This window comes from Apaloderma vittatum, unplaced genomic scaffold (genome assembly GCF_000703405.1).
Source record: "Apaloderma vittatum isolate BGI_N311 unplaced genomic scaffold, ASM70340v1 scaffold9548, whole genome shotgun sequence".
In the NCBI taxonomy this organism is placed as follows: Eukaryota; Metazoa; Chordata; class Aves; order Trogoniformes; family Trogonidae; genus Apaloderma; species Apaloderma vittatum.
Window position 1 is genome coordinate 1 of NW_009729008.1, and position 23329 is coordinate 23329.

General features: G+C 40.0%; 2 protein-coding genes across 2 annotated transcripts; one reads left to right on the top strand and one right to left on the bottom strand.

Moving 5' to 3' along the window:
• Positions 1–354: 354 nt before the first annotated feature.
• Positions 355–1047, top strand: ACBD7 (acyl-CoA binding domain containing 7; the record flags this gene model as incomplete). Its single annotated transcript, XM_009874287.1, is given in 4 exon segments — positions 355–385; positions 387–517; positions 621–683; positions 771–1047. Coding segments are annotated over 4 exon segments (299 nt in total), but the record flags the coding sequence as incomplete, so codon positions are not given.
• A 393-nt stretch (positions 1048–1440) lies between these two features.
• Positions 1441–6212, bottom strand: OLAH (oleoyl-ACP hydrolase). Its single transcript, XM_009874288.1, has 6 exons — positions 6083–6212; positions 4616–4754; positions 3928–4027; positions 2769–2944; positions 1825–1910; positions 1441–1574 (listed from the first exon to the last, which is right to left on the bottom strand). The coding sequence occupies exons 1-6, from the start codon at positions 6210–6212 to the stop codon at positions 1441–1443; spliced, it is 765 nt and encodes a 254-aa protein (XP_009872590.1).
• Positions 6213–23329: the final 17117 nt, after the last annotated feature.

The following is a 23329-nucleotide window of genomic DNA, read 5'->3' on the forward strand; positions in this document are numbered from 1 at the left end:
CTCTAATCCCACATCCAGGTCATTGATGAACGTATTGAACACCACTGGCCTCAGCACTGACCCCTGAGGGACCCCACTAGACACAGGCCTCCAACTAGACTCTGCCCCATTGACTACAACTCTCACTAGGCAGGCTGCAATGGTTCCAAGTGTTTAGGTGTAAAACTACTGGAAAAAGAGCTTTACTTATTTTAGCAGTGCTGACCCTATCAGCTAAATGGGCCTAGCTTCCTTTCTAATAACTTGTGCTTTTCTGAAGCTTCATTCATGGGAAAATGCCTAAACCTGCCACTACACCCAAGGCAACTGAGTATCTAACAGTATTACTGTGTGTGCTGTACTTAACGCTTTAAGCACACCCCTTGTGAGGAAGACTAACACTGTCTTTTCTTTCATCAGGCTGATTTTGATGGTGCTGCAGAAGATGTAAAAAAATTAAAAATGAGGCCAACTGATGACGAACTGAAGGAACTATATGGATTCTACAAACAGGCTACTGTTGGAGATATTAATATTGGTATTCCTATATATACTCCACATTTACTCCCATGTCTTGATGAAATCAAGCAAATGTTATGTTAATCTGTGTGATAAACAAAGGTGTGCATTTACTTTCACAGAATGCCCAGGAATGCTAGATTTGAAAGGCAAAGCCAAATGGGAGGCATGGAACCTGAAAAAAGGTGTTACACCAATTAAATTTGCATCATATAGTCGTGTATATAGGATGACAAATGAGGAAGAATTACAACTGCTACTTTCCTTTGCAGGTTTATCAAAGGAGGACGCCATGAATGCCTATATCTCTAAAGCAAAAGCAATGGTAGAAAAATACGGGATCTAGAACACTCAACATAATCCCCACTAACACCTAACCCTTCAGCAGCTAATGAACTAACTCTGCTAAGAGAAGTGCAATACTAACTCCTTAGCTGGTAGTCTGATAGTAAAATCTTTTAAGCATAAGCTGTTTGACTGTAAAGGATATTTAGATACATACATACTCATTTTTAGATTGTATCTTGTTCTAAATAAATTTGAACTTAAGTTACACTTTCTGTTAAGACTTTTGGATTTTTGTGGGTACTAAATTATGTTTATATTTTTTACAGGAGCACACAAACAGAGAAGCTCTAGAAGTAAAATAGCGTAACTGTCATTTTTTGCAGATGAGGTTATGGAGCAAAGTGAAGGGTTTGTGCACATGCAAGATGACAAGAGGGAAAAGATGAAAACTTTCTTATTTAAGACCCAACGCCAATGTTTATTTTCAAAAACCACCCCCCCCCAAAACAGAAAAAAAACCCCCTTTTTAAAGGATTACAGAGGAGGAAGAGAGCAACTTGTAGGCATAATTGCATGCTATTGTACAGAAAGAATGACTTACTGTGAAGTGTTGTCTAATCTTACACCTTCTGCCATTAAAATAGAGAGAAATACTCATAGACCACCATTTTCTATACATCTTATTATGTGTTTTGTCAAGAAGATTTCATTAGAGGGTTCCAGCAGATAAAAGTGACCTCCAGGAACCTTGTAAAAGGAAGTATCTCCACTTGTTAGGTCTTGCCAGGCTGAAAAAGATATTTAAAGTGTCAGAGAAATGTCAACTATTGTGGTCATTTTGCACAACTATTTCAAATTTATTTAATAATTATAATTATAATTATAAATCCCACATCAACTGTTTTGGTTTATACATTGAGGCTGCTCTGTTAATTTGTTTCATTTAAGAATGAGAGAAAAGACTCTGGAACTAAACTCTCCATTAACTGATTCAATACAACAGGAAAATGCGTAAGAGGAAAACAATTTAAGGAGTACCTTCTAAATCATATGGTTTATCTTCAGTCCCATTAAAGCAGGTAATATCACAAGAGAAGGGGATATGTCTTTCTTCCTTCTTAAAACTGTGAACATAAAACGCAGCAATAACACTTTCTGTAAAATGCCTTTATTTGGGGTTTGCTTCCACATAGGAAATAGCTTTTTTTCCTCCTCCAGAACATAACAAACTTAAGGAATTAGATTGTGCAGAACATCAGGAGAAGGAACTACTGTATCTGTAAGATTCTTAGCTCCTTACCCTACTGCAATTAAGTCTAAGTTTTTAAAAGAACTTCAACCTGCAATAAAACCTCTCACCTACAGTAATCTGCTTATACTCAAGTTCTAATGTTTCAGGGCCTTATCAGCATCAGGTTACTGTGGCCAAAACAGGTCCCACACTGAAGACCATGCTTGTCCTTGCCAGGGTAAGAAACCAAATGGCTCGGCTACGTGAGGGGTTGCATAACACAGAGGGGGCCTGGCCGTGAGGAGGACGGCAAAAGCAGCCAGCTGCTGTCCAGATGCCTGCATCATGGGGACTTGCTGCTAGTTCGGGTTCGGTTAGGGGGCCCGGGATCTGGAGACGATCATGCTTCAGGATCGGTTGACGTTATTGGCATCAGAAAACAAAAAAAGATGCGAGAATATTCCTTTCAGTGGCCACTAACTTTGGATCCCAAGTATAACTGTAACTCTACCATGAGATGTGCACTGCTCTAGGAACAGTAGTGGTTGCTACAGTAAGCAGTGTTTTCATCTAGGGCTTAAATACTAGAATATAAATGGAAAAGCACAGAAAGGAGAAGACTGTTTACTGTTTCATATTTGTCTTATGACAGAAATAAGATCAAATTACAAGGAAAGAAGAAATAAAACCTGAAGTGATCAGACAGAATTAAAACTGTAAAATACATATATAACTCTAACACAAAACTTACGAAAATGTCTGAAGAACTCTAATGTCTTCTCTGAAAGTAAGTATCAGATGTTTCTTAATGTCTTCATCTTGCAGAAGCTCAGGAGGAGTTCCTTCTAAAATTTTTATATATTGAAGAACCTCTTCATCATCTGTGTCACATAGGCGTGTGTTTTTGATGTGAAGAAATGCGTCAGACTGTCAGCACCAGACAAAACTGATCAGGAGTTGTATATAGTATACTTCAAATAATATTTTCATCAAGAATTGTTTTAGTAAAACAAAACATAGTGTCCAATTAGTTTAACATCCACAGAGAATACTTCTTGGAAAGGGTTAGTTGCCTGTGCTTGCTGAAAATACAGATTATGAGTGAGTCAAGTACCCTCAGAGTCTGAAACTTCCACAGGCAAATAACAATTCATTTTTAATTCTATTCAAACTTGGACTCACTATTGAAATACAACTAATAAAATAATCTATTTAACAGAAAGAAGAGCCTAGCAGTGGACACAAATGCAGCTAATGTAGAGAGCAACCAATTATGGAAATCTGCAGGAATAATAATTGCTTTCATGAAGTACTAGCTCAGACTCAGGATTATTAAGAACCCTAAGAAACAGAACAGACAGAGCAAATGCTGACTGAGGACAGTGGAAAAAGCCACTTCACTGTTGTTTTACTGAGAAAGACTAGCCCAACCAGCAGATCCTCAGAAGGAATTGAGAGCAGGTTAAAAAGCCAACAGAAATGAGGAGGGGAAGAAATGAACAGACAAATGCACTGAGAGCTGGTGCCAGTTTATGAAAGACTAGGTTAGGGCGATTATTTTATGTTCTAAAATAGGGAGCAGCACTTTATATTTGGTTTTGATTACTTTTTTAGTATTAAGCCAAAGGCCATAGTAAATAATACAGTATTTAAAACAGGTAGCGTCAGCTTAAGGAGATGGTTCTCACCAGGCTAAGGCGAGCAGCAGTGAATATTCTGTAATGTGAAATTCTCTATCTGCCTCAGAATTAATTTCCTCTAAGGAAACGGAACATTATTCTGTGTACACTCAGAAGCAATGCTAGTTTTTTATTAAAGTCACTATGCAGACCATACTGTAAAATGTTATTTTTACTCTTGGTAGCTAATGTACTGTTTTGTTTTGTATAGTTAATGATTCAGTAACTTACAGTTGGGGCGTGTGCCCCTGACACAAAAAGATGGATTGGCTCTAGTCCATAATTTTCTTTCAAGTGTAGTGCAACTGCAAAACTAATGTAAGATCCAAAACTGCAGCAAAAAGAGACATTAAGAAAAGTAAGCAAAAAGATACATAAAAACTGGAAAACATAACCATAATTTGAATTTCAGTCCTAACTGGCTATATGGAACAGTTACTGAAATCACGAGACATGAAAAATTATAGTGATATTAGCTAACTGACATGAAGAGCATTCCTGTACAGTCTAATCTTACAAACTAAATATTTTAAAAAAATTTCTTTCTTTTAGTAGACTCCAAAATATGCGAACTATGAATACTTCAAAATCTATGTGTTTCTTGAATGGTTCACTCCCCTGCATTCATATGGAGCAAGCACTGACACAAACATTACCAGTAAGCACAATTATAATTCATCAGTGTTAAAATACAAAAACCAGGACACAACACTACCATTTTTAGGAGACATTGTGCCCAAAGTAATAACTAACTAGAGTCTTTGAGATCAACAGCCTGTTTCAGGATGACTTGACAAAAGACCTTTGTAGAAGTATATTTTCCTAAAGTTTTTGCAAATAAAGGCGAATAACTATTTACTCCTAGAGTTCAGTGATAAAGCTCCTTCACTAGGGTATCTAAAAATACATGTATTTTTACCTGTGACCAAAAAATGCAAATGGTTTTTCTTGCAATTCTTTTAACAAAACACTTGTAATGTCATCAACTAGAGCTGTCATGTCTTTAGCAAAAGGCTCCTTAACACGAGATTCTCTTCCAGGAAACCTGACAGAGGACACTGCAGAAGAGGTGGAGGAAGGAAGGGAAAAGAATTATAGTTATTTCATATAGAAACATATAGAAAATAATTTTAATTATGTTTTTAATCAATTCTGAAGAAGATATTGATCATTTAAATCAATATATTACAGCGTATTTGCTATTGCTTGTCACAACCGTTGCCTCTCCAATTGATCTGATTGATAAATGCCTTGGGTCCGAAATCCACAAGGTCCTATCTCTGCTGAGGTTTCAAAGCAACTTTATTAGTAGTAGTACTAATAAAAATCACATATTCATTAATTTTAATAATAGCAAGTTTGTGAGTTGCGTGCAATATATCCTTTCAAGGGCAGCATTAGAAAGTTAAACTATATTAGAATTGTACAGTCTCTGTTGTCTTCTTTGCAGGCTCTTCAGTACTGCACGCAGTAAAATGTGGAATCACAGTATAAACTGGTGGCAATTAATATTTATATGGAAGGACATATTACATACTTTTATTATATTCCTTTTCAAAATTGGGGATTTTCCTCTCACTGTTCAGAGAAAGTAAGGAATGAACAGATCAGAAAAAAAAATGTTGATTTTCTAAAATCCCCTTGATATCACACATGCCATTAAACTCACATGGAAGTGATGTGTCAGATGCAAAGTATTTCAGAAGAGATAGAAGAAACCACTGCCTAATACCATAGATAGCAGTACAGAAATGTTTGCATCTTCTATCAGTGCTATTTTTTTTTTCTTTGTGGAAGGTCTGGAAAACAGCCTTGGTTCCTCCTTGAGTAGTTCAGCAATATATCTTTTTTATGATGAGACAGCCTGACAGCAATGAGAATTACTTTGAACTGTAACTAAATGTCATTTCACTGTTACGAATCTGTAGTTTCGACTTCAGTTTTGATACAAGGAGTGGAAAAGCATGCAAACACTCTGCATAATGAAAATTCATTCTGTGCAGTCTGTCAACATTAAAAATAGTTCTCATATCTTCACCTTACCGATGCCTTTTTTTAGCATATTAACAATGGGCCAGTGTATTGCTGTTTCTGAAATATACCAATAGTTTCTGAAGCAGTTAAACATACTATAGTCTTGTGAAATTCAACTCTGAGGACTTAACTTCTTAACTCAGTCGAATCTAATTTGACCCAAGGTGATTCAGAGTAAACTCAGCACCTTAACGGAAATGCTAATTCCCAATGGAATTCATTTCTGTGTGAGACCTGTAGGAAAAAGATTGCAGTGCTCTCAAGACCATCATATTCCATTAAAAAAAAAAAAATTGGCAAGCATGTATTTCAGACTTGCTTAACTTCTGCTTTAACTACACAAATGACTAACCTTCAACTGAGCTGCTGAAGAGTCTGCCCCATTGAGCAAGTTTAGAAGTTCCACCTCCAGCCCACGGAAAGCAAATCAGCCTACAGAGAGCATTTGGCCTTTTGTATAGACAAACAATCCGCTTCTCCATTCCTAAAAAAAAACAAAACAAAAAAACCACAACAACAACAACAAAAACCACAAAAAAAACCCCAACACCAAAACAACAACCAACCAACCAACAAAAAAAAAATGCAACAAAAAACTCCAAACAAAACTAGAAGAAAACAACACATCACTCTAGAACAAGACTCTTCAGGTACAGAAAAACTGGAATAAATTAGGTCTAATTTGAAACAATGGGCTGCAATATTTTCTGTAGTCAAAACTGCTTGTGCTACAACACCAACCTGCTAGATATGAGACAATCTTCATGCAACAGTGGAAACTCCCTGGTTTTATAAACAGTGATGGAATAGTATTGGGCAATACCCTTGGTTAATATTTTTCTCCTATTGGAATCACTAACAACAAAGAATGTAATAAGCAGCAAAAGAAAAAAATTATATGGGATTTCAGGATGACCATTTAAAAACATGTCTTTTAGAACACAGACAAAAACATAAGGTCCATTTAAAGACCTAGAATATATGAGGACCACCTAGTTCAATATTCCGTTTATTAGAGTGGAAAAAACATGTCTAGGGAACAGCTAGGTGCAATTTCTTTATCTATAGGAAACATCTATGAAGTTTTCTTTCGTGTATTTTTCCAGTCACCCCTTAAATTCCTAAGAACAGCTGGCATCTATGACATCCTCTTGCGATGAGTTGCACATCTCTGCTATCTGTTGAATAATCTCCTGTTTTGTTTTTGATCCAACTCCTACAACTTCATTTAATGGCCACTGAATAGTACAATAAAGCAAGTGAACGGTGCCACTGACCGTTTCCAAGATCCTCTGTCACATCATCTCTGCCATCAGTCAGCAGTTTTTTCCTGTATAAAACTCACTGGCAGTGGTTCCATACTCATGACCATCATCACTGCCCATCTCTGCACTTTCTCTGATTTTGTTATACTCTTTTTGAGGTGATGGAGTAACCAAAGTCACATTCAGCTTTATCACAGTAGCTTTAGTATTTTTGTTTACTGATTGAGAGAAGTCATAGTGGAAGCAAGATTTATAACTACTCCTCCCTTCTTGCCAGGGAGGAAAAATAGCGTCGAAGGCACTAAATGCATTTTGTCTAGCATCAGATACTGTCTTTACTGTCTGAAGGGAAGAAAGAAAGAAAGAAAGAAAGAAAGAAGAAAAAAAAAAAGAAAAAGCATTTCTCAACCATTTTTATTCTTCTTTCCTGATTTTCTTGCTCTTTATTCTTGCTGCTTAGATTTGTGGATATAAGCACTGAGGCAAGATCCTACTACTGACACCGTATAAGGCTATGTTCTGTCAAAAGAACCTGGGAACACCACGTGCAACAGAAATACTTGGTAAAGATAAATTAATTAGAAGCAATAGTGATACAGAACTTGTGGAAAATGTTTTCTGCAACCATTAGAATAAACCCACATCTTCTTGACAAAAAGATTTAAAAGTAATGATTAGGGGGCAACAATCAGTAAAAAATCCAAGGACAACCAGCAGCTGCAAATCCTTAGATGTATTATTTATTCCTTTGGTTATAGCTCAGTATATGCAAGGGCTGATTCATCATAAAATACACCTGTAATGCCTACATGCAGCCTTTTTTACCCGCAGAAAAGATTTGATAAATGTAACTGTAATCCAACATTGATTAAGTATTTTTACAAGGCCAAGATGTTCTGTATTTGGAAAAGTAACTTTTGAGTATAAATCTAGCACAGAAGCTTGTGTCAGGTACGCTTGATTTGTGGAAATTCACTGAGCATCCAGGATTGCGCAAACCTAAGTAAATAAGCAACATCTCTCCTGAGCAGGTAAGAACTGGCTTACTGCACACCAGGCAACAAATCCACTTTTTGATAACACAACCAGATGAGAATAGGCAGCAATTCATACTCATTTTAAAACTACGTAATGCAAGTGAAATGGAAGAAAATCCACCCAAAAGTTGCTGTGGCAATTTCTTGATTTTCATGTATGTTTAAATTCGGGAGTTTGTCAACATTTGTTAAAAAACACTTCAATGAAGCTATAGGAAGAGAAAGCCAGAAAAAAAGGTGCATCAAAACTCCTTGAGGCAGACAATGTGAGCTTGAAAATAGCTGAAGGACAGTGGAACTGGTGCTGCAGAAGACATAATTACTCTGGTAGAATAATTTGGTTTTAGTACCATTAGTTCTGCATACACAGTCACTTCCACAAAAAGACACAAAACCTCAAACATTTCTGGAGCCAATGTTTTAGCTTGGCAGTCAAATAAGAAAAGAAAAATATCTTCTCAAGCCGATTCCAAAGGCGGTACAAAAATTTCACCCACGATAAAGAAGCACATTTAGTCAAAGTGCTTAAACTATTTAAAGATACGTTATCAGTCACTGAGAATCTTTCACCATTTCTACTCATACAGGTTTATTCCACCTCTGCCCAGCTTACTTTAAATGCAAATACCTGATTGATGGGGAGACCACCAGTGCCAGGAAATGACGGCCCGAGGGTGCTGCACAGCGAGAAGCGAGACTCAGAGTTTGTTCGTATCAACAGATACAGGAGCAAAGAGAAGAGGGAATGCACATCCAAGCAGCACAGCTGCCTGCTTTTAAGTCTTTTCTAGGCTTAAGGGGAGGAGGCCACACCCTAGGAAAAAAGGCAGAGACTGAGGCAAACAGCATCCCAAAAGGGAGGCAGAAGCATCATGTGTTAGGCGTGACACACAGCATTTGGCAGCAATATGAAGAAGGTGCACCTTCAGTCCCAGTGATCTAAAATGCACAGTTTAACAAGCCTGTGACAGTACAGAAGTTGTAGCAGTTTTAATACATGAAGGCCCACAACCTTGCTGAAGAAATCCCCCTGCATAAAGTAACCAAGAAAATTCAGCCTTTTATAAGAACTATATTCAAAAGTACAGCGCTCACACCTCTGCTGGGCAGTTTTGTAGCGGTCTGAAAATGTTAATGTAGAAGACCATCACCTGATTTGAATAAAACACTGCATCTGGTTAATAGGCCAGCTGTAATTTGTACAAGTTCACGGTGCGTGGACAACGCACTGTGACTACGTACGGTGATTCTATGTGAGCTAACATGTTATTCTCCTGGTGACCAGATGCTATCAGCAACCTGAAAATACAAGTGTATTTTGTAACCGCATTGGTCGTACTAGGAAGATTGGCTTTATTTATTTCTTTTTCTTTTTAGCATTACTCTACCAAAATTATCAGTAACGATAGCAATAAAAATATTCAAAAGCAGGGACCAAAATTAAGGAACATGAGTGCCAAAATGGGTTCTGATGCTTGACTTGAGACACAGAAGCTGGACTGCTTCATGGGTTTCACATTATTCTTCCTTCTTCCACATTTCTCTTCATAATTTCTAGGAAACTGAAAACTCTGTGGTGTTAAGAGAAAAGCCTGCCTGTTGAGCTCATCAGTGAGAAAGCACTGCTCCTTTCACAACCGAGGTCTGCAGTCTTCCACTCACTTCTGACTTCTGATTTCCTGAGGAACCCTAGATCAACCCTTCCGTCTGCAGCAGTTTCCATGGGAAGGCGCGGGGCTGGCCCCAGGTCCTGCAGCCACCACTTCCAAAGGGCAGAAGTGGAAATTGTTCCTGAGGCTTCTTTCACAGCACTTTTATGTTGCAATTATTATGAAGTAAGATGAGGCACACCTACATTTGGAAGGTGCACAATTTAAAGCAGCTTCTATTAGCTAGTCTTGACCTGTGCTGTTACGCCTAATACTGCTTCTCAACATGATTTATCTGCTATCACTGGTATTTGATTATAACAATTTTTAATACAGCACCTAATAGGCTTTATTTGTTCCTACCTCATATTGTGCCAACTGTAAATTCTGACACTCATTGTTAATGTTATGAAGGCCAGCTGTTATAAACATCAGGCCCACTAATAATGTTTCTAAAAGTAATAAAATAAAACTGGAAACAATTATTTCCTAACTAAGGCTGAAAATAAAATAGCTTAAGAATCTGATTTTGAAAGTACAGCATTAATTAAATAGCAAGATAGTTCCTTTAAAGTATTTATATATGAACTATATATTTATATATAATTCATATATAATATGAAATTGTAAATTGTATGTGTTTGGTTTTGTTTGTCTTCTATTTTTTTTCTTGGTATCAAAGGACTTGAAATTTATTGGCTTGCCTATGAAAAAAACCATATTTTCACAAATTAAGTAGTTCCAGGAGATGCTACTCTCAATTATGCTTGCCTTTTCTAGAGGTAAAGGTGAAAGACAGCTTTACAGAACCAACTTTGCCAACTCAGTGCTAATACAGAATAGATTATTTCAGTTGAAAGAGACCTAAAATGACCATCTAGTTCAACTGCCTGACTACAGTTCAGGGCTGACCAAGTTACAGCATGTTGTTAAGGCCAGTGTCCAAATCCTCTTAAACACTAACAGGTTTGGGGCATCGACCACCTCTTTAGGAAGCCTGTTCCAGTGTTTGACCAGCCGCTTAGTAAAGAAATGCTTCCTAGTGCTCAGTCTACACCTGCCCTGGTGCAGCTTTGAACCATTCCCACGTGTCCTATCATCAGACTCCAGGGCGAAGAGATCAGCACCTCCCTCTCCATGTCCCTTTGTCAGGAAGACATACAGAGCGATGAGGTTGCCCCTCAGCCTCCTTTTCTCCAAACTAGACAAGCCCAAAGTCCTTATGCACTCCTCACAAAGCATTTCTTCCAGCCCTTTCACCAGCTTTGTTGCCCTCCTCCTCTGGACACCTTCAAAGACCTTCACGTCCTTCTGACGTTGTGAGGCCCAGAACTGCACACAATGCTGAATATAGCAGGACAATCCCCTCTTCTGACCAGCTGGTCATGCTGTGTTTGATGCACCCCAGGACGGGGTTTGCCCTCTGGGCTGCCAAGGCACATGGCTGGTTCCTGTTGAGCTGCTGTCACCAGCATCCCCAGATCCCTTTCTGCAGGGCTGCTTTCCAGCCACTCCTCTCCCAATTTATACTTGCGCCCAGTGTTATTCTGTCCTAGGTGCAGAATCCAGCATTTCAACTTGTTATATTTCACCCCATTAATTCAACACAATGCTCCAATCTATCTAGATCCCTCTACAAGGCCTCTTGTCCCACAAGGGAGTCAAAGCACCTCCTGGTTTGGTATCATCCACAAACTTGCTAACAGTGGAGCCAGCTCCTGCATCCAGATCACTGATAAATATATTGAACAGAACTGGCCCTAGAACTGAAGCCTGAGGAACACTGCTTGTGACAGTTCACCAGTCAGGTGTAGCCCCATGCGCTACAACCCTCTGAGCTCTGTCCTTCAGCCATTTCTTCACTCAGTGCACCATGAACCTGCTGGACAACTTGTCCGGAAGGATGCTGCAAAGGACAGGATTAAAAGCCCTCCTTTCTACATCTACCACCTTCCTTTCATCCACTAGGCAAATGACCTTATCATAAATAGCTATCAAATTGGTTTAGCAGGACTTTCCCTTTGTGAACCCATGTTGACTGTGCCTGATGATTGCACTATTCTTTAAATGCCTTTCAAGAGTATGCAGAATAATCTTCTCTATAATTTTTCCAGGAACTGAGGTTAGACTAACAGGGCTGTAGTTCCCTAGGTCTTCCCTCACAGCTTTTCTGTAGGTGGCAATACCATCAGCTGGCTTCCAGTTAGGGGGGACCTCCCCAGACTCCCAAGACCTTTGGCAGATGATCAAGAGGGGTCCTACCACAGCATCCATTAGCTCCTTCAGTACTGTGGGGTGAATCCCATCAGGGCCCATGGACTTGTGAACATTCAGCTGAAACAGTTGGTCCCTGACAATTTCAGGGTCCACAAATGGAAAGTCACTCGTGGCTGTCTGACTCTGGGCAGCTCAAGGTCTATTGGCATTATTAAAGAATGAGGTAAAACAAGTACTGAATGCCTCTGCTTTTTCTTCCTCTCTATTAGTCAGATGGCCATCTTCAACAAGTATCAGCCCAATGTTTTCTTTAGACCTCCTCTTGTTTCAACTCTAATTGAGCTCTGGCCTTTCATGTCTTCTCCCTGCATATATGAACCACAGCTCTGTACTCTTCCTGTGAAGTCTGACCTCACTTCCGAGATCATACAATTTCTTTTCCCTCTTGAGCTCCACAAGGACTCCCCTGTTCAGCCAAGCCGGTCTTCTGCCCTGTTTGCTTGACTTAAAACACAGTGGAATTGTCTGCTCCTGGGTTTCCAAATGGTGGTTCTTAAGGACTGACAAGCACTTGTGGACTTGTAAGTCCTCAAAAACAGATTCCAAGGGTGCTCTGATAAACAGCTTCCTGAAAAGCTTAAAGTTTGTTCTCTTGAAGTCCAGTGGAGCAACTCTGCTGTCTTTTCTTCTCATTACACTGAAAATCTTAACCACTTCATGATCACTGTGGCCAAGACAGCCACCTACCACCACAAGTTCTTCTCTATTTGCAAATAGCAAGTCAAGGAGGGCATCTTTTGTAGTTGGCTCACTGAGTACCTGTGATAAGAAGTATCTCCTACAAGCTTCAAGAATTTCCAAGACCTGCTTGTAATAGCAGTATGATGTCTGAGGAGTTGAATTCTCCCATAAGGACAAGGCCTACTTACCCTGAAATTTCATAAAATCAGATACATGTATTGTTTTGGGTTGGAAGGGACCTTTAAAGGTAATCTAGTCCAATTCCCGCAAAATGAACAGGGACATATTCAACTAGATTAGGTTGCTTAGAGCCCCAAACCTAACCATGAATGTTTCCAGGGATGGGACTTCCAGCAGCTCTCTGGAAGGATCTCACTGTTCCAGTGTTTCACCATCCTCATTGTGAAAAATTTCTTATACCTAGTCTAGTTCAGTTTAAAACCATTAATCCTTTGTCATGTCACAACAGGCCCTGCTAAAAAGATTGTCTCTATCTTTCTTATAGGCCCCCTTTAAGTATTAAAAGGTTACAGTAAGGTCTCCTTGAAGCCTTCTCCAGGCTGAAATTTCTCCTAATTGCCTATAGAATAAATCATCAGTGCTTTCATCCTAGCTGGGTGATTGGCAGCAAACACTCACATCTCATTTGTTTTTCATTCCCCTAATCCACACCGAGAAGCTCACAGTTACAGAATCACTAGCTGTAAGGTGTGCAATCAAACTTCTACCTCACATATAGTGCACCACCACCACCTTGCCTGCCCTGTCTTTCCCTCCTGGAGCCCTCCATGCTAGCTCTCCAGTTGTAGGACTTCTTCCACAAAGTCTCACTAATACCAATGATACCGTAGCTTTGGGAGCTGAGCAACGCTCGCTGTTCATCCTGTTTGTTTGTCATATTGTGTGCATTGGTGTGCAAGCATTTCAGATGTGCTCTGGAGCCCTCCGTGCTCCCAGGAGCAGCGTAAATGTTCCCACTAGCACTGCCATCCTCTGGCAATGCCATGCGAGCCTTTGGCTTGCCTATTGCAATCCTGTGGATATCTCACTCCGCGCACCAGTTCTACTTTAAAGCTCTCTTGCCGAGTCTCACCAAGCTTACAGCCAAGGTGCATTTCCCCACCAGAACAGGTTGATCCTGCCAGGCCTCAGCATGCCTTGTCTCTTGAAGACTTCTTAGTTTAAGAAAACAAAGTTTTGGCAGAGGGACCAGTCCTGGAAAGTATTAATATCCTGGGCTCACCTGCTTCTTCCAAAGTCTCTCCCTGTTACTGGAGGCACTGAGGAAAACACTACCTGTGCTCCCAATTGTTTTAGCATTCTTCCCAGGACTCTGAAATCTCTTTTGATTGACCTCAGACTTCTCATTGCAACATCATTTGTACCCACATGAAAGAGCAGAAAGTTGTACTAGATGCTTCAGTCTTGTGGTGATGTCCCTAATTTGGACCCAGGGAGGCAGCAAAATTCCCTGAAAAGAGGGTCCGACGTGCAAACACATGCTTCTGTTCCACATAGAAGGGAATCACCAAGGGCAATAACTCATCATTGTTTCTTCTTCACGCTGGTCTTACTTTGTTGCGAGGGGTTGGTCTCTCTCTGACCTTAGAAAGACTGCTTGTACAGGTCCTCCTCTACCTCATTATGTGTTTCATCCGTCATATCCGAGGCCTTGTGCCTGTTCTGTAAGGGTATCACAGAGTGTAACTGAGAGGGTAAGGAGGAGTTTCTCTTACTACTCCATGCTGTAACCTTCTTCCACCCCTCCTTAGCCCTTGTGATGCTGCCTTCCTCCTGGTACAAAGCAGATGCAGGACCTGCCTCCCCAGTGGCCATGCGGAGTTGCCTTCTACGCATCACAGATGGCAGAGTGTGGCTCCACTGATCAGTCTCCCTCTCAGACTATCAAATACTCCTCAGAACTTCCTCATTCTTAAAGATTTCTTAGCTGCTGCTTTACAGCAATTTTCAGTCTCTCTTGGATTACAACAGTAGTACAAATAGACCTAATGTTAAATCAGGAAATGTCCTCATCCTCTAAAATCTGAAATTTATTTACTATCTCTTGATGGTAAATGACAACGTCTGCTATGCTATATAAGCAGTGTGCACTCTGCAGATCATAGAAACTGAAATATATGAAATAAACTGTGACTGCTAGCAATTTCCAAGATTAAAAGTGAGTGAAACACATATAGGATGGCTAGTAAGTATAATTCTTTCAGAAATGAAAATGTGGTAGTGCAAGAATAATTTTTATACAATAGTTATTAGTACTGGAAAACCACCAATGTAATTCTTGTTTAAGAACAGAAACACTGCTGGGCAGTAGCAATTCCCTAATAGTAATTTAATGTGACTCATTTTGAGTAGTAAAATGAGCACATACATATCCCTGAAGTAAAGCAACAAAGAAGCAAGTATTTCTCAGTTGCACACATAAGATGTAAAGTACTAAGTTGTATATGTTGCTTAATAAAGGTTGCCTTTTAATATCAACAATTGTGAAATACATTTGATTAAACTGTCAGTAGTTTCATTTGTTTTCTGTTAGTCATTATTTATTGTCCATAATTATTCATTACTTTAACAAAACTGCACCATTTTTAGCACCTTTACTGCAAATATACTTAATTTCCTAGACACTCAACTTCAAAGGATGAAAGGATACATTTAAATCTTTCTCTTAAAAAAATTGCCATTAGCTGCCTATATGGAGAAGTATGCAATTAAGCAGTGCTCACACCATTCAAAGGAAAGCAGTATTAAGTTTCCTCTTTAGGACAGTCTTCAGACAGATATTCTTAAATGAATAAAAAATAACATGCATCTCAACCTGTTATTACTCTTAAGTATGGTCTCAGAGAATTACACACATCTAATAAAATAGGAGTCATGCAGATGCAACATGGAGGGAAAAGCAGAATTTGTGAAAGGGAAGATTTTAGGGATGCATCTCTCCTGGAGAGATTTGGAAAGATGAGTGACAACAGATACAGTAGTGAAGAGATCTCACCTGGAATTTTGCCTGAAGTGGTGATCAGCCTCTTAAAGAAAGGTGAGTTCAAACTGGATTTGATGTGGGGCATGGCTAGAAAAGAGAGTTTATGAAAAAGAATACATTATTTTCTACAAATACACTGGAAGATGAGAGTGGGAGAAGTGAGGACATTCCAAGTAGTGGTTTACAGATCGTCTATAAATTAATTATGGCCAGAAGTAAGATTATTAACCACTGGACCCATCAGATTCTGGAACAGCTTTCCAGAAAAGCTACCTGCTTTAAGATGGAAATTCAGATTATCAAAGTGTTTATAGAATATGTATGCAATGATAGCTTGCTGAACGCTTTCAGCACCATGCTCCTGTTAGTTTGATGCAGGAATGAGTCTGTACATGTATGAAGAAAGACAGCTAGTTGCAACACTGTAAGACAGTTCTGCTAACAGAGTCGTTTTTATTATCATACTTAATACAGTCCAGTCTGGTGAGGTCTGCTGAGCAAGCAGGAAAATAAAATTTAAAAGTACTCAGAGAAAATAGGAAGCATAGAGGGATCAGAATCCAGTAGAAAAGCTGACTTCCCAGTCTTGCAAAGAGAAATAAAGCATGGAAGTTACATAAAAATGGCCAGTCTGTATGCAGGGCTGGCCACCAGAAATAAAAGAAAATGAAATGGACATTTTTATTGCTGTCTCAAGAGAAGATGAACATGTGTTGACCTATCATTATTTGAAGTATCATAGTAACTGATGGAAGTGCTTCACTGGTGCAACCAAAAAAAGGTGCTTCTGAGAAAGTACAAAACTTGACCAATACCAATTTCCTCCTGCCTCGGGGTCAGCTGCAGATACAGAAATGTACCATGGCAGGATCCCAGCTGCCTAGAGAAGACCTGCCTGCACTTGCTTCTTGTCTGAGTTCCAAAAGCCAGATTTCATGAGAACTAAAATGAGAACAATGAACCTTCAAAAAAGAAATCTGGGCAGGAAACAGACTCTCTCTTAGTCTCAGCACACATTGCAGCCTTCAGCTTTCTACCTAAGGCTGTTTGGATGCTCCCTGCCTAGGCTCAACTTTGTAGTACTCCACAGAAGTCTCCATCTGATCTAGAGTGCAGCAGCCTCAGCGATGCAAACTGCTGGTCAACCATAACCTCCTGCAGGAACATGGTGAGGAATCCAAAATGACAGACCACCCCCACCCCATATACTATTGTCTCAGATACATCACATAGCTTAGAAACCCAATCTTGGTCTCTAATTTTGGAGACTCATTAAAAACTGGGACAACGCTGAAGTGCTGAGGCCTCAACAGAAGGTTCTGAACTAAAGTTGACCTATAGATGAACCTCACAACCCAACAAAATATCTAATATGTATAGTATTATTCGCACATAGAATTAATTGCATTGTATCGCATGTAATGCATTACTAATCTATTTTAGTATGAACATATATATATTCTGATGACTATTCTATAAAATCTTTGCTGTAATGCTTATTGTGTAACAGTAATCAGCAGAATCTTTCTTTCTTTCTTTAGAGGCCAGGTGCAAGGCCGTGAAACTGAAAGTCTCTTTTTTTTATTTAGAGGCATGTTGCAAGGCCGTGGGACCAGATGTCTGGCCTTGTTGAGAAATACGTGATTAAAGCCCAGATAGATAAAGGAACTCCCTGGACCAAAATAGATAAATAGAATCATAGAATCATGGACTGGCCTAGGCTGGAGGGGACCTTAGAGATCATTTAATTCAACCTCCCTGTCATGGGCAGGGACGTCACCTCTTAACTAGATCAGGCAACACATGGGGACCAAGCGGGAAGAGATAGATAGATAGATAGATAGATAGATAGATAGATAGATAGATAGATAGATGAACTCTCTTGGATTCCTTCTTTAGCCCTGGCCAGGCTTTGGGTGGAATCCAACACGGCAAGTGATACTATTGTTTTTTGAAGATATGGAAGCTTCTTTATTCAATAGTACAAAAGCTGGACACTCTTGCAGCGACTTTGGAGACCTCACCTATGAATGGACGCGCTGTGTAGGACCTCCCAATTGCTTTGACAGGCTCTCCAAATCCTCACTGCAAGCAGGGCTCCCCAGTGACTGCAGATCTGGATGATGATAATTAGGGCAACTGGTAATATATCTTTCTTAATGTATCCTTCTTAATGACTACAGCTAGCCTTATGTGGTAATGATTAGGTGCATTACCCTGCTTATTCTCTTTGCTTCTTAAAACTAGAGTATGATAAGCTTATTATTTTAACTAAATGCATTACCTTATTTTTGTAATACCTTGAAATAGATGGTAAAATAAGCCTACTCTTTTGCTGGTGTCTGTGTCCTTTCTATCAACCTCGACAACTGGCAAAATAAAAGCTCACTCTACAGAAAATATTTCAACCAGGAAAGACACCTGAAATGCTCAAGGCAGGGATACAAATGTCAATACCTACTACTGTAGATCAAAGGCTAAAAAACAGATAGAGACACTTTCAGGTAACAATAACAGATAAAAGTTATCGGGTGCTATGATAAACTAGTGAAACAAAGCAAACTGCCAGTGAGAAAGATACGGAATAAGAAAATGGGTTTGTTGGTCCTTAGCTGCCCTGGTCTCTGTAAGCAAAACGAAACCATATGGATTTTTTTCAGTTCAACAACCATCATAGACATTCTCAGCACAAAACAGAGGCACAATTGCCACTGTGGACCCTATCCAGCTTGTAAGAGAAGGCAAGGACACATTTCAAGAACGACACATCAACTTAAAGATAGAAATAAACATGTCATTTGTATTTCCTTTAGGCACAACCTCTGACACTCCTGAAAAGCTCTTTCAAATCCTTCAGTAGATACCACGGGGCTTGAATGATCTGCACATCATTTTGGGTGCTGAAGTGCTCCAACAGTAAATGGAATCACGTTTTAGAGATTTTCAGGCTTGAAGTTCTAGTTTACAGCAACAGAAGGAAATTGAAAGATAAGATAAAGGCCATCAACAACCATGAATCCAGCAATCCAGAAACTCCTAAAAAGTGTCAAGGACAAAATTTCAGGATGGACATAATGAAGCTAAGGCAGAACCAGTCTATCAATATCTATGCCAGACATGTACTGATCACTGAGGGATTGCAACTGGAGCCTGAAAAACCAAAGGCAATTAAAGAAATGTCAAGAGCAGAGTATACGAATTAAGTAACTGCCAGAGAAAAAGAACGCAAGACCTGATCTGAGCAAAGCATTAGGTCTGACATGCAATAAACATGACGCCAAGTTACACAGAGAGTTACACTGAGGATGTCCAGGATAGCACCATCCAAAGCCTTGGCTAAGACAGCCCTTCTAGACATAAAAAGGTGAGCTCATACAGAAAAGGAATGCACTGTACTTCCCAGAAGTAATTGCATCCATACATGGAGCAAACCGATGATAAAACAGAGAACAGCATGAGATAACCATTGCTCTCAGGCATGCTAATAGCATGGAAGTGCTTCTATGGGAGGATAAAAATTTCCTGATATAGGTACACTGAGAAGGACCTTAACTTTGCCTTTACAAATTGTAAATGTGCGGGATGCAAATCCTCCACAGCGCAGCAAAACTGGCTCTGTAGAATCAGAGTTAATTGACAAATGTAGCAACATATTGACATTTGCTTTTGGAGGCACCAAGAAAGCCAGCAAAGTCCCTCGTGCTATAGCAGCAAAATTACTAGCAGTATGAGGGTAGGCAGATGTCCAGGAACAGTCTGTTACACTCTCCTGTGAAGCAGGAGATAAATAGCTTATTAAAGGCAGGATTCTGTTTAGGGGGACAAGCAGTGATAGCAGTAGATAAAAGAACAAGCCTAAACAGATACGCGTTTCACACTCAGAGGAATAGGTGAACTAAGGCATGTATCAGCTGCCCAGGACCAGATGCAGAGCTGAGAGCACAGAGAAATATCAGAGAGGGTATTTTTGATACCCTCAGAGAAGGGTATCAGAGCACACATATTGGCAACAAAATTCACAGCCCAGAGCCTGGAAAAGAGTTCACTAGATATGTATTCACTTTTTATAGAGCAGCTACCTCACCATAGTAGACTACAGCTTCAGCTTCTGTAAGTAGGAGTACCCAGACACTGTGCACAGCTAAATCAAAGAATTCTGTACGGTAACTACACATCAGCTAACTTGCAGGAACTATACAATCTTGACCAACAGAAGCACCAACAGCACAAGATAGTGGTCAGTTGAACAAACACTTTTCCTTTCTCCCTCTGTATTTCTGTAAAGCATGAAGAGTCAGAGAGCTGCCAACACCTGTCCAGCCATCGAGAGTGCACAGTGGCACTAACTTGATGATAACTCGTGTGTCATTCAGAGCTTGACTTACTCTATCTGCCACAGAAAATAGCGCAAAAATGGGTTTATCCCAGTACTTCCACTAACATGCACAAAACTGTGTGCTGGAAAAAAGTGGGTAGATCACCACAAGCAGCAGAACAGTGCGTTGTATCTCCAGACACTCAAAAGCAGGCAAAGCTTGTATTTTGTGCCTCCACAGATACTGATGATGCGTCTGTTAGCAATTATTTATTCCAAATTGACAACAGTTTGAAGAACTAGGACGTTGCAGAACTGCCACCCTGGAGAAGCAGTAGCTTCTGTAGGAGGTCCCTCCATCTCCCACCAGTGCTGTTCTCGGCTCTTGGACAGGAAGTGGTGGGCCTTGGAAGCACCAGTTAAAATCTAAAGAAGGAAAAATTAAAGGACATAGCAGGTTAGGGAAGAGACAGTTTTGCTTGCCCCAAAATAACGGTGAATGAAGAAGCATCAGGCCTGACAAGAATAAAGCATGCAAACATTAGGAAACTTAGTAGGCTACAGAGAGACCCTGCTCAGGGGAAGAAACATAAGTCATAGATAATAGGAATCTGCTCCTTTCTAACTTTTGCACAGTACAGAGAACACTGGCACTATACTTGTCCCACAGCGATCCAGATCTTGCAGTGGAATCGCCGCATGCACACTCCAAGGACATGGTTAAAATAGGCATGGGGTTTATCACTCAAGGTTCGGTCTTATAATCCAGCGGTACAGAAAGTGTTCAGTAAAGCCCACAATGCAGAGAATGCCATGAACGAGCTTGTCCTTGTACAGAAAGAAAAGTATTACCTTCCTCTTTCTGAAGCTTGTAGAAGACACAGGCATCTTTCACAACTATATGCCAAAGTCTACCAGGTTGTTCACAATTCTACCTCATTGTCCATCAAGACCTCCATATAAAAGGGCCCACAGGCCTTGCAGTTTATGATAGCTGTATTTGTCCCAAGCTGGTCACTGGATTGGAGTGTGGAGCCCAGTGTAAGCCTTGGGACAGCTCAGAATCTCACAGAGAGCAAAGGCCTGGAAGATTCTACCAATAAGTCCAGGGAGAGCTATTCAAAGAAAGACAATTTGGAAGATGGTCTTGGAGACCTCAGTCTCTGCTCTGCCTCAGTGGATTGTCCATTTTAAATTGATTACCCAGGGAAAGCAGTAGGTACAAGATTCCAGAGGGCTATGTCCACTCTTTCAAACACAAGTATTTTTGTGTGATGACAGTGAGATCTCCATGGCTGCTCACAACCCAGTCTCAACTTTGTCTCTTTCGATCTGAAAAGTTCTGCATTTTTTACTGTGTTTCCCAAGTGATTAAGCACGGATCCCAAAATATTTTATCCCATCATTACATGTAAGTAACCTATGGACAATGTCTAGACCTAGGAAGAAACTCCTAGCACTGTTGGCTGAAAAGTGAGTGATTTCTGTGCAAGTGAAACAAATTACAAAAAATCCCCAACAACCCTGCATTAACAGATCTGCTGTTTAATCTTTCAGAAATCATGAATACTTGATGTGGGTCAAGTAAAAAATTGTGAGAGACTGAATCAAAGATAGAAAAAGAAATAGAATCACAGAAAAGATGTCTTTACTTTAAAGAACATTCACTGGGATCCCTTCTAAATCCCAAGAATGCAGCAAACCCTCACATGCTTCCCCGTACACCTGTACCAAAGCATCCCCCATTTAAATGCGGGAAGAAGCTCTTCTCAGTAAACTAGGAACATTGTATGGACAACAAAGGGCCCAGGGTGATAGACTTAAGTTTCATAATGGGAAAGGAAAGCTTGAGGAAGGAATGGTAGACTAGTGACAAGAGCCCACCAAAACAGAAGTGAAGCAAAATGTGCAACTGAAGAAGTGTAGGTGCTTGTGTGTGGAAATAGGAGGAAGCCAAGAAAAGTAGGATAGGAAGAAGAGCCTGTAATTGTAGATGCTGCTTTAAGTCATGAGCAGGAGTTTAAATCTTTATCATATTAAGTAAAATGTAGAGGTGTAAGTACACAGAATATCTGAGGAGAAAATATTTTGTTTCATAGGCAATGATAATGAGGATGCATGAACATTAAGTGCCTGCTCTTGCCAGGAAGCAGACCTCTACTAGATCACTGACAAGCAATTTTGCAAACAGCTAAATGAACACACTTGCATAATTATTATTACATATTGGACAATCAACTCATAGCTCTGAAATTTTGTTAGGTATATGATGAAATGTGGAACAAAGTTGTTTCTTCTCTAAACAATCATTTTGCAAAACAGAAGGAAAAGCTAGGAGTATTCTTGCCAATGTACTGGTGAAATAATTCAGTGTGGGTGTAGTTTAGTAGGAGAAACCTTAATGCAGAGGTTTTTTCTGTGAAAGGCTGTAGTCAGGATAAAATTGAGTTGTCACCCTGTCCTGGTTTGAACTAAACAGAACCAATTCTGTTCAGTGATTTTACTTTTCAGCTCAGTCCCTTCAAAGATACGCACTTTCTGAGTTCAACAGCATGCTTTTCAAACAGTGTCTGCTACTAGAAGTGATAATGCCAGATGTTTATAGTTACTACCAGGGACTGGGATGCAGAAAGGCTCTTGCTTTACACTTGCTCCTACAGTGACCAAGGTCATTGCTGGATATTCTGTAACATGTTGGGGCTGCCAGGAAGTAAAAGAGGGCACATCTGGGAAGGAATGGACAAGACAGGTGACCAACCAAAGTATTCCATTCCATATACGTCATATTCACCACAAAGTTGAGGGGTCAGGGGGGTTACACCCTCTTGCCCTAATGGCCAGTATCCGAGGAGGACTGTCCTTCTGCCCTAGATCCCGACCTGTAAGTTCCTGAATTCAGCTCCTGTACCCAGCTCCCCTCTGCTGCTGAGCCTGGGGCTTCCCCAGTGCCTCCCTGCTCTGCAACATCTGTGGGGATTGCTGTCCTGGAGTGAGGAGGCAGGGAGTGCGTTCAATATTACTTTTGTATACATTTGCATCTATTTCATTCTTTTCATTATTTTGTTATTAGTACTATTATTGTTTTATTAAAGCTGGTTTAGTTTTCCAATCCATAAGTGTCTCTGCTTTATTCCATTTTCCTTTCCCTCTGGGGAGGGAGAAAGGCTATTAAAGAGCATCTCTCATTTGTTTAGTGGCTGGCCCAGCCTGAACCCCTGACACACCCACAACTAGATCACATGGGAGCAGCTGCACTGTGGGGCCTTGTGCTATGTAAGACCTGTCGATATTTTTCTTTGGTGTGTGAGAACTTTCTCTGTGTGAAAGGTTTGAGTTCATTCAGGTGTTACCATCACTAACAATTGCTATTG

What these genes read in the sequence shown, in the direction of transcription:
- OLAH (XM_009874288.1), bottom strand. Translation starts at nt 6,212, where the DNA reads ATGGAGAAGCGGATTGTTTGTCTATACAAAAGGCCAAATGCTCTCTGT. An exon ending in CTTCAGCAGCTCAGTTGAAG is followed by an intron (nt 4,755 to 6,082) that starts GTTAGTCATTTG and finishes CCTCTTCTGCAG; the next exon opens with TGTCCTCTGTCAGGTTTCCT. An exon ending in AGAGTTCTTCAGACATTTTC is followed by an intron (nt 1,911 to 2,768) that starts GTAAGTTTTGTG and finishes TTATGTTCACAG; the next exon opens with TTTTAAGAAGGAAGAAAGAC.